The 11,436-nt window shown below is 50.4% G+C and overlaps 1 protein-coding gene across 1 annotated transcript in view; it reads right to left on the bottom strand.

The window, feature by feature from the left end:
- Positions 1-6,817: 6,817 nt before the first annotated feature.
- Positions 6,818-11,436, bottom strand: part of DBT (dihydrolipoamide branched chain transacylase E2) — a 28,680-nt gene continuing 24,061 nt past the window's right edge. Inside the window, exons 9-11 of the mRNA XM_066246936.1 lie at positions 10,837-11,028; positions 10,625-10,696; positions 6,818-8,643 (exon numbers count right to left, since the gene is read on the bottom strand). Coding sequence (XP_066103033.1) covers positions 8,476-8,643; positions 10,625-10,696; positions 10,837-11,028 — 432 coding nt within the window. The 3' untranslated portion in view covers positions 6,818-8,475. The remainder of the gene's footprint in view (positions 8,644-10,624; positions 10,697-10,836; positions 11,029-11,436) is intronic.

Genomic DNA, 11,436 nt, shown 5'->3' with positions numbered 1-11,436 from the left:
TACAGACTGTATAACCTTGATTTTTTTTTTAACTTTCCTTTAAAAAATTTTTTTTTAAACTTATTATTTTTTTTAAATTTTATTTATTTATTTTTAGAGAGGAGAGAGAGATAGAGAAGGAGAGAGAGGAGAGACAGAGAGAGAGAAGGGGGGAGGAGCTGGAAGCATCAACTCCCATATGTGCCTTGACCAGGCAAGCCTAGGGTTTCGAACTGGCGACCTCAGCATTTCCAGGTCGAAGCTTTATCCACTGCGCCACCACAGGTCAGGCCCTTTTAAAAATTTTTTTAACCCACATTTTTAGAACTACTATCCCATTTAAGACTTTGCTCTCTCTCCACGTTTTTTTTTATAACTATTTACTACACACATAAGGACATAGGTAGAAGCTTCTTGCAGTAAACTTCAAGCTCAACAGGGTAGGCGGGGCTCACAGCGTAGGACTGCTCGTCGGGACCGTGTGTGGGTGGGGACCGGGTGGCTGTGTTTCCCGGGCCTGAGATGAGCACGGGTCAGGTCCTTCTTTGTCCCGCCTCTCCCCTGGTATCTAACCCTCCCCGCCCCCCCCGCCCCTCCCCCGCCCCGCACGATCGCATTGCCTAGTCCGGTGCTCAGGAAGAGCCCGATATAGCGGGTCCCTTTGTGCTCCTGTTGTCTTCGCGGCAATCCTCTGGACGGTCCCCAAACGCTCCCGCAGGGTTCGAGCACACTGGCCTGGAGTCCCCTCGCACGGGTCTGACCGGCAGGTGCGTCCGCTGGGGTTTGGAACCCCGTGCTCGGTCCTGGGTGGGGCTGCCTCACCGCAGATTTGTTTCCGTTTCATTCCGAGCTTGCAAACATCGAGGGGTCATGCTCCCTGCGGTGTGCGCTTAAAGGGTGACGCGTCCTGTCACAGGAAAGAGCCAGGGCTTATTCTGACGGGCAAACCGTGACAATGTGAACCATGTTGGGCTTGGTGTGCGGAGTTCAGAACTGACCTAGTCTGTCTGATGTCGTTGAAGTGCGTGGTGACCTCGAGATGCTCAGAGCAAAAACAAGTGCCTAGAGCTCAGGAGGCGAGTGAATACAGAGGGACCTGCTCAGGGGACCTTGGGGGACTCGGAGGTCGCCAAACCTCTGCTGAGCGCATGGTGATGGCAAGGGAGCACAGGAGAAAGAAGCTAGGTGACAAGGAGTGGCTACAGGAGTGCCTGGGAATCTCCCGTAAAAGACAGCTTGCCGGCCAGCGCATTGGCCCAGCTTGTGGAAGTCCCGAGTTCGATTCCCGGCCAGGACACACAGAAGAAGCGCCCACCTGCTTCTCCATCCCTCCTCCTCTCCTTCCTCTCTATCTCTCTCTTCCCCTCTCGCAGCCAAGGCTCCATTGGAGCAAAGTTGGCCCAGGTGCTGAGGATGGCTCCATGGCCTCAGCCTCAGGCACTAGAATGGCTCCAGTTGCAACAGAGCAATGCCCCAGATGGACAGAGCATCGCCCCTTGGTGGGCATGCCAGGTGGATCCTGGTTGGGCACATGTGGGAGTCTGTCTCTCTGCCTCCCCGCTTCTCACTTCAGGAAAAAAAAAAACCAAAAAAAAAAAACCTTGCCACTGGAGCTATGGTGGCACAGTGTATAAAGCACTGACCTGGAATGCTGAGGTTGCCAGTTCGAAACCCTGGGCTTGCCCGGTCAAGACATATATGGGAGTTGATGCTTCCTGCTCCTCCCCCCTTCTCTCTCTCTCCCACTCTCTCTGCCCCTTTCCCCACGGTCCCATTGTGTGGAATGTGGACGTGACAGCTGAAGCAGTGTCCTGGACAACGAGGACAGGTGTGACGACAAAGGGACGGCAGAAGACAAGGCCGGATGGAGCTGGGGTCTGTGAGGACTGAATGGGGCGGAGCCGCCCTCCCAGCTAAGGACTCTACATGCAAGGAAGGTTTGGTGTGGTTGATGCTGCTATTGGTTTGGGTCCCTCTTAGGTGCAGCCAAACCTAGTTCTCACTGACACGCCCACTGTGAAGTGTAGTCATGAGGGTTGAGAGAGACAGACGCAGATGCGTGCTGGGCGGAGCCTGGTGCACAGCGGGTCCTCAGTAATGCGGTTTCGTCTGTCCCTTCTCGTCCCCACACAGGGCACAACAGCCTACGCTTCCAGTTGCCCTTGTCTTTGGCCCAGAAAATGGCCAATTTAATTGGAACAACTTATCTTCAATGCAAATCTAGGGGATTGTGGAGGAGCGGAAACTTCAGAGAGACTGTAGGAGAGGCCATGAATGACAATGGGTGGGGCCAGGGTGACTGAGAAGGTGACAGTGAAGACAGGTCCGCCTGGGTTTCTCATCTCCATCACTTAACCTGGGGCCTTGGGCGGGTTGCTCTCCTCTCTGAGGCTCTTTTCTCATCATCGAAACCAAAGGTTAAGGGTCTATAACAGGGGTCCCCAAACTATGGCCCGCGGGCCACATGCGGCCCCCTGAGGCTATTTATCCGGCCCCCACCGCACTTCCGGAAGGGGCACCTCTTTCATTGGTGGTCAATGAGAGGAGCGTAGTTCTCATTGAAATACTGGTCGGTTGATTTAAATTTACTTGCTCTTTATTTTAAATATTGTATTTGTTCCCGTTTTGTTTTGTTTTTACTTTAAAATAAGATATGTGCAGTGTGCATAGGGATTTGTTCATAGTTTTTTTTATAGTCTGGCCCTCCAATGGTCTGAGGGACAGTGATCTGGCCCCCTGTGTAAAAAGTCTGGGGACCCCTGGTCTATAAGGTTGGCTGTGCGTATTAAATAATCTATTAAGATGCTTAATTTAAAATGTTATGTAGAGGTAGCTATGAATGACAATCCAACAATAACGACAGTGTTCAAATGTGGTAATTGTGAGTACAGCTGCAGTTCCTGTCCTAAATTCTTTCTGAAAGTGGCATTCATGCATCGTTCAGCAAGTCAGTAAATTAGGGGGTTTCTATTTGGGGCACAGTACATGCACCTGTCACGTGGGTAATGTCCTCCCATAGAAATCAGGTGGTTAAATTTGGCTGTGTTCTTTCCCGATCAGCACTGGTGTGTCGTAGCTTTGCTTAACCGTAGGTTATGATGGCATACCTGAGTCATTTGCAATAAACATTGTAAAAGGAAAAATGGTGACCCACATGGTAGGAAACCTAAAATGAGCTTGGAAGTGCTGAGCAGGCGGGGAACAAAGGAATTCTAACGTCTTATAAAATAGGCACTCTACACGTAGGAAGTAGAGCGCATCTTTGCAGAAAGTTTAGAGCGGATGTCCTACCAGTGATAAGGGGGTTTGAACAGATTCCTTTCCCTCCCCTCGATGCTGTTCCTTGCGGCCAGCAGGGCAGCCAGGGGCCGTTCCAGACACAGGAGCACCTCCAAGCCCTGTGACTCTGCATGGCGCTTCCCTGGTTGGGGGGCTGTACTCCCCGCTGTCTTAGAACTCGATGTCGAGGTCAGCCAGCAGACCCCGAGCGCAGGCCATTGAGCTGGGGCTCCTGAGAGGGCTCACCGCCCAGCAGTGCAGACAGACGTTCGTGCAACTACGTCCCTACCTGCGAGGTGTGGGCAAAGCAGCCCAGAGGAGGCTGGGTCACCCCGGCAGAGGGCTGAAGCAGGAAGTGACTTTCGTTCTGGGTCACCCCCCATCCCCCACCCTCACCTTACTGGATTCCAGCAGAGGAACAGGCCCAGCAGAGGCACGGACACATGACATGAACTGCTGCTGTTTGCAGGAATGGGGGGGAGGGGAAGGGATGACACTGTGACGGAAGCATAGGACAAGAAAGAGCGGAGGAGAGGCTGCTCACCTGACCCCCGTGCTTACCTCTGTCTGTCCGTGAGGGTCCAGAAAGGGTGAAGCCATTGTCTGAGGAGGTGCGGCATCTGCTGACCACAAGTGCTGAGACTCTGGTGGTTCCTCTGGAAGGAAGCCGAGGGCTTCCTTCGGGTCAGCTCCCAAGCTTGTCATGGAGCCCTGCGCCCTGCTGTGGCCCCCATGTGGTCATTCGGCCACCATGGGCAGGCACAGAGCACAGCCCGGGCCTTCGCCCGCCTTCCCCAAGGAAGCATCTCCTGCTCTGAGGATACCCAGCAGCGGTTCTCATGCAGGAGGGTGCAGGCGGGATCCGGTTCCAAGATGAGCCAACATCCTGTTTGATGGTTTAATAAGCTACTGCAGAGAAGTCATCCTACCCCAAACCCCTTCTATCCGGACGGCAAAGTATAGGCCTCAGGGAGCCTTTCAAACACCCCCTGGGGCATATCTAGACGTTCTTTCTTCCGTTTAGCCTGATAACACCTGCTCCTTCTAACAGAGGAAAATCACGGGTAACCCGAGCCTTGGAGACTCACGTGTTAATCCATGTGCATCTAGTTACGAAAACTGTGACTCACTTTACTCACCTTTCAAATAGGGATAATCAGAGCACCTACCTGATAGGGTTGCTGTAAAAGACTTACTATATGTAGGCCCTGGCCGGTTGGCTCAGTGGTAGAGCGTTGGCCTGGTGTGTGGAAGTCCCAGGTTCGATTCCTGGCCAGGGTACACAGGAGAAGCGCCCATCTGCTTCTCCACCCTTCCCCTCTCCTTCCTGTCTCTCTCTTCCTCTCCCGCAGCCAAGGCTCCATTGGAGCAAAGTTGGCCCGGGCACTGAGGATGGCTCCATGGCCTCCGCCTCAGGCGCTAGAATGGCTCTGGTTGCAACAGAGCAACACCCCAGATGGCAGAGCATTGCCCCCTGGTGTGCATGCCGGGTGGATCCTGGTCGGGCGCATGTAGGAGTCTGTCTCTCTGCTTCTCTCTTCAGAAAAATACAAAAAAAAAAAAAAAAAAAAGGCTTAATATATGTAAAGCATCAGGATGTCTGGCACTGATAGAATTACTGTGTTGGTGTTCCTCGGGCTTCCCCTTGTGAACTGTGTGGCCGGCAGACGGGCTGGATGACTTATCGATAGCACTTGAATGAGCATCCTGAAAGTAGGATGCTCAGAGGCTGCTCCCTAAATGATCTAGGGTCACACATGTATCACCTGCCCTGCGAAAAGCAAACCTTGAGCCACGGCCCTTTAAAGACCTTGAACCGCTCGGGGTTGTGTGGCCTAAGGATAGAGCCTCTGCTCCTATCAGATGTGTGGTTGGCGAGGCAGGGTTTATGAGGCCAGGTTAGAAAGACAGAGTGGTCCAACCTCAAGAGGAAAAAAGCAAAACCCCTGTTAAGTGCCGACAGGAAGTCGACCTCAGTGCTGAAAGCCCCGCCCTTCAGGTGGCCCTCAGGATCCGCTCTGCTGACAGCTTTCATCTCCAGCCAGAGCTCCCGCTGGGAAGCCAGGAACCTCATCTCTTACTCGTCTGTCTCCACGAGGTCCGTCCCCGGACCTGGAGCTGAATGGGCACCCGGTGGACACAGGCAGAGTGAAATGATGAATTAGTGACAGTGTGAACGTGGAAAAGGTCTTTGAAGAACTTCAAGGAAGGCTTTGTACCCCCGGCATTACAGGGCAGTGCTGACTCCGCCAAAGCCTCCTTCTCGAACCCGTCTCCTTAGAATTCAGCACAGAAAGCAACCGAGCGCTCTCTGGGACCCACTTCGATTGGAGACCCATGGGAAACGCCCAGACAAGCGGTGAGCTTCCCGGACAAAGAAACTGTCACCTGCACACTCTTCTTCCTACCTAACCACTTTCTGAAACATGTGCGTGGGTGTGCCGTGTGCGTCTGCGTCTGCAAACAAACACACTTCGAGTTGTTTTATTTCCATGGGCTTAAACCTGACAGTCAAAGGAACCCGTGTACATTTCCCCGTTGTGTGTGGTCAAGACTGGTCTCAGAGATTCCCTGCGACAGAGCAAAGTCACTCAGCCAGGACAGGAAACTCCCCGAAATAAAAAGTTTTAGCCTTTGTACATGTCGATCTCTGACACGGAAGTTAATACCAACTCTCATTTCCGTCCTTCCCATTTCCTTCCCTGCTAGGCTTTCTTTTCCAGGTCAGAGGCTGGCTGTCCTCCATGAACGGAACCTTGGTTTTCTGGGGGGCCACTTGTAGCCAGCCTCCTGGCTTCCTCTCCGTGCACCTGTCAGACTATCCAGCATCCAGACGACATGCTAGTGAAGGACTTCTTCCCTTGAGTGTCAACCTCCAGGAATACAGCAATAGCTTCGTGGCACCCGCCCCCCACCGTGTGATGACGAGTGGACCCCTGTCCGTCTGCTCTGCCGCAAGTGCCGCGCTCCTGGCCCCTTGGTCCCCGGGGGAACCTTCTAGCCTAAAGGTCCTGCAGAGTGGGAAGCAAATCTTTTCCTCACCTCCCAATGGCGAAGGCTAAAGGCAAGACGGCAAAGGCACGGGGCTGGGATGGAGTGGACCGCTCAGTGGTTACTTGGGAACGTAAAGAACCTCTTGAACCCATGATGGAGGACCTTCAGGGGAACAGATTACGGACTGACTTCAGGACTCCTGTTCTCCTAGTCTGCACGTTCTTTAAGGGAGGGGAAAGTGTTTACATCATGCCGTTCTGCATGTAAAACTCTGCAAGAGCTACCCACAGGGAACGGGTTAAGTTATGGCCCGTCCCTCCCCTGAGCCTCCCAGACAGGCTCGGCGACCTCCGTGAGACGCTCTCACGGCACCCTGCTTCTTCCTCCTCAGGTGCAGTCATACTTTTATTTCTATGACAATTTAATCTGTCTCATCCCCTGGAATAGAAGCCCAGTGAAGCAGAAACATCGGGGGGAGGGGCATGCTTGGCACCTTGCCTGCTGTGAGCAGACGTTTAATATTTAAGTGTATAATAAATACACACACTAGACTACTGGGCAGCCATTTCGGTGTATGACAATGTAGAATTGTTTATTGTCATCTAAAGTTGTGCGTAATATAAGGTTAAATTAAAAAAACAAATTATAAAATAGACATTGTATGATCTCATTTTTATAAAAAGAATAGCTATGCATATAGATACATTCATTGATCGACATGTTAGTAGTGGTATGAGTATGAAGGATTTATTTTCTTTCAACTCTTCATATTATCTGGATTTTTAAAACAATAATATTCAGTTGACCTATTATTTTCCAATTTAAACATTATTTCCATTATTAGAGCAAGTACATATTAAAACAAGTTTTTTTCTATCATAAAACTTCACTTGAAGTTTTTTAAACAATATTTGAAACAACTGATTTTCTGAATAAAAATCAAAATATTGGACTGTATTCTCTTGGTGTGTGTGTGTGAGAGAGAGAGAGAGAGAGACAGACGGACAGGAAGGGAAAGAGATGAGAAGCATCAACTCATTGATGTAGCACTTTACTGTTTGATTGCTTCTCATACGTGCCTTGATGGGGAGGCTCCAGCTGAGCCAGTGACCCCTTGCCCAAGCCAGTGACCTTTGGCCTCAAGTCAGTGACCATGGGGTCATGTCTATGATCCCGCGCTCAAGCTGGTGACCTTAGGGTTTCAAAGCTGGGTGCTCAGCATCCCAGGTCGACACTCTGTCCACTGTGCCACCACCTGGTCAGGCTGTTGGACAGTACTCTTGATGCTGTTTTTTTAAAAAAAATTTGTTTATTAACTTTAGAGATAGAGGAAAGGGAGGAGAGAGAGAGAGAGAGAGAGAGAGAGAGAGAGAGAGAAACACCGATTTGTTGTTCCACTTATTACACATTCATTGGTTGATTCTTGTATGTGCCCTGACCAGAGAGCTGATCCACAGTCTTGGCATATTGGGATGATGCTCTAACCAACTGAGCTACCTGATCAGGACTTGATGTTATCTCTGATTAAAGTAGGCCTCTATCAAAATGATCATGATATCTTCATTTCTCTATAAAATTTGTCATTTTATTTTAATGTTCATGATTACCCATTTGACTCCTCTCTCTCTTCTTTACTGGTTTATAAAACTACAAATGGGCATTAAGATCCACTTGTCATTTTCCCTTTTAAGAGACGTTAATTTACATAAATAAGGCATTTACAGACAGTGAGCTCTACAGAGTAACATACCCCTGGATATCTTAAATGCTAAGTATAATTGCACTTTGTTTATAGAGCAATGGGCATTATTGTGGGGAAATGGAAAATATTTTTGTGTATACATTCCTTTTCCAACTAAGTGTAATCAAAAAGTTCCACTGAGTCAGTTTAAGATAAGAAAGAAAGAGGGTGACTGCTGCCTATGGCTGCCTGTCTGTCAGTAATGCCAGTTTCGCCGTTCGCGACAGCTTCAGCCTGTCAGCACGAGGACCTCAGCACCATATCCAGCAGTCACACCCCATGACCTATATGAGGGGGCAGCCCCCAAAGAACTAGTAACCATTATTCATTTCCAGCAGAAAGTGTATCAGAACAGTGATAACCAGGTGCCTCAGGCCAATACACACCATTTATTATACGGTCGTCATAGAGACGTGTGCGGGCTCAGCTGGGCTCTACGTTTCCCGTGGAAGCTCAGAAAGTTCAAGGACGTCAGCAAACCCTCATTTCAGATCCAGGAGCATGGAAGCTGGGTTTTCTAAGTAGGACTTCCACAGATTCGAGAAGCGGGACATCGTAGCACCGTCGATGATCCTGTGGTCGGCTGACCAGCTCACGTTCATGATCTGGGCCTTATAGACTTCTCCCTTCTCGTTAAATCGGGGAAGAGCCTGGAGAAGCAGAAGAGTGTGGAGAGTCAGCCTCACTGCTCTCCGAGCACGAGGCCTAGAGAGAGAGCTCAGCCCACAGCTCGGCAAGCCCCGCTGCTGCCCCACACGGGGGAGGAGAGACGGCCGCCCCCGGTGGCTTCCGAGGCTGCCAGCGCCTGCTTCCTTCATCTTTGAGGGCGGCCCTCAGACTTTCAGTTCGTCCGGGGCACTTCCGGTGCCCTGAACCACTTCCGTGTGTGCAGTCAATTTCATCTCGGGTTTCAATCATTTGACAAGTGTTTACTGAGCAGCTGCCCGGCATCCGGCACTCTTCTAGACTCTGGGGACAGAGCAGGGAGCAGGGCAATGAACCCTTCCCTCTCGGAGTTCACACTTTAATGGGAAGAGACAGACGATTACGATAGATAAGTAAAATGTATAGTGTGTCAGGTGGTGAGAGAAAAGTGCAAAAGAAAAATCCCGCAATTGGAGAGGGGACAGAGTATAGAGATGTAGAGGGGAGGTGGCATGACTTTGAAGGGTGGGCAGTGAGGTACCAGGCTACGTGGGTGCCCAGAAACAGGGCAGAGTGGGGGAGAGGCTGCAGAGGGGGGCCCACTAAGTTTCAGGGCGCCAGAGGGCAGGGCAGGGTGAGCCCTGGAAGAGGGCCCATGGAGCACGGAGAAGGTGGGCTGCGCCGTTCAGAACCATCACTCTCAGACTGTCTTTGGTAAAGGACCTATTCCCCTCTCCCCTCAGATTTCCAGCCCATTGCAGGCTATTTTAAAAAAATATATTAAAAGTGAATTACTAGGCCCTGGCCAGTTGGCTCAGTGGTAGAGCGTTGGCCTGGCGTGCAGGAGTCCCAGGTTTGATTCCCGGCCAGGGTACACAGGAGAAGTGCCCATCTGCCTCTCCACCCCTCCCCCTCTCTTTCCTCTCTGTCTCTCTCTTCCCCTCCCGCAGCCAAGGCTCCATTGGAGCAAAGTTGGCCCGGGCGCTGGGGATGGCTCTATGGCCTCTGCCTCAGGTGCTAGAATGGCTCTGGTTGCAACAAAGCAACACCCCAGATGGGCAGAGCATCGCCCCCTGGTGGGCGTGCCGGGTGGATCCCGGTCGGGCACATGCGGGAGTCTGTTTGACTGCCTCCCCGTTTCCAACTTCAGAAAAATACAAAAAAAAAAAAAATGAATTACTAAAAAAAGAATAAAAAAGAAGAAAAGTTCTTTGAGATCATGAAGACCACAATCAAGGTTAATGTAGGGACAATGACAAGCGTCCAGGACCTTATTGTGTCAGCTCTGGGGGTCCTGCACCCTGAGTTAACAGGAATGGGTGCCCAAGCCCTGCATCCCCCCAAGTCTGGTTCAGTGGCTACGGGGTGAGCTTGGACATTTTTTAAAAAAGAGACCCAGCCGATTCTAGTGTGCAGCCAGGCTAACAATCCTTGCCACCTATTCTAAATGAGCTTCTCCGAAAACAGGGCAACAGATCACCTGTGGGTCTTGGTTGTTTGTGTTTAATGTTCCAGCTCACCTGTGCTGAAACCACCTGAGCTTTTCTTAAAAGCCCAAATTCTGGGGGCTCTGTCCCCAAAGCCAAGAAATCTGCACATGAAACTAGCACTCCCATCGTTCTTGAACAGAGTGCAAGAAAAAAGGCTCGGAAGAGCGCCTCACTGTGGTAAACAGTCACCTGGAGTGGCTGCTCCTCTTTGGCATTCTGAAATGCAGACATTTTGGTAGAAGCAGGTCGGCCGTAGCTGTGATTCTCCGTCGAGACTCACAGCGTGCCCCGCACAGTCCACAGAGAAACGGCAGGTCACGGCCGTCCCCACACGCAGGCCCCCGAGCTAGCTGCAGGCTGGGGACAGCCTGGCGGACTGAGGAGACCCTGCACTCAGACCCACGCAGTGCGGGGGAACCTGAGAAACGGTTACTCTCCTCTGCATCTTCCCTCCCGGCGTGCTGATGATCTTTCTGTAGTCACTTCATAAACGTACCTTAATTGAGCCGATGGCCCCAATGGCTACTTCGGGCGGCAAGATCACCGGTTTGGCATAGGTGCCACCAATCTAAACACAAGCAGAGGCGAGAATAGGAAAGTTAAGCGTAGGATGAACAAATGGCAAATACAAAAGAGGCTCTTTTTAATCGAGCCTCTGCCCACTGATCGGAAGTCGTGGTTTGTAGCCGGGAGCACACTGTCACTCACTGAGCCAATGTTGGAGAGAGTGAAGGTCCCTCCGGTGAGGTCCGTGGTACTGAGCTGACCCGCGGAGCCCAGTGTCTGCAGGCGGTTCAGTTCCGTGGCGATCTCGAACACAGAACAGATCTGGACGTTTTTCACATTAGGGACAATCAATCCCTGCTCGGTATCCATTGCTATCCCAATGTTATGAGAAGCCTAAAAGAAAAAAAAATTATACAATAGGTCTTTCATAAGAGAACAGGAAAGGATCAACCTTCATGGTAGTAAACAAACGACCAGAAATTATTTTATCAAAGTAGAGTGACATAAAAGAAATGATTTTTAAAGTGTTTCAAAAAAGACTTTTTGAAAGAGATAATTTCTGGTAGGTAAGAATGTCAGGCAACAGTCTATTTTGATACATTGTTAGTAGAAACATAAGCTCGCATAGGCTTTCTGGAGAACATTTAACAATAGGTACCAACGTTCATAAAAATCTATGTTACGGAGTTAAGTACAGAAGTATGTAGAGAGAAACGGGTGTTGGATTCAGATCGTGAATTTGAGAAACTAAAAACAATCAAAATGTTTGCAATAAGTCACTGGCCAAATAAATGATAAATG

This window comes from Saccopteryx bilineata, chromosome 11, assembly GCF_036850765.1.
Source record: "Saccopteryx bilineata isolate mSacBil1 chromosome 11, mSacBil1_pri_phased_curated, whole genome shotgun sequence".
Lineage (NCBI taxonomy): Eukaryota > Metazoa > Chordata > Mammalia > Chiroptera > Emballonuridae > Saccopteryx > Saccopteryx bilineata.
The sequence above is the reverse complement of the archived record's forward strand: the minus strand, read 5'-3'. Positions and strand labels throughout refer to the sequence as shown.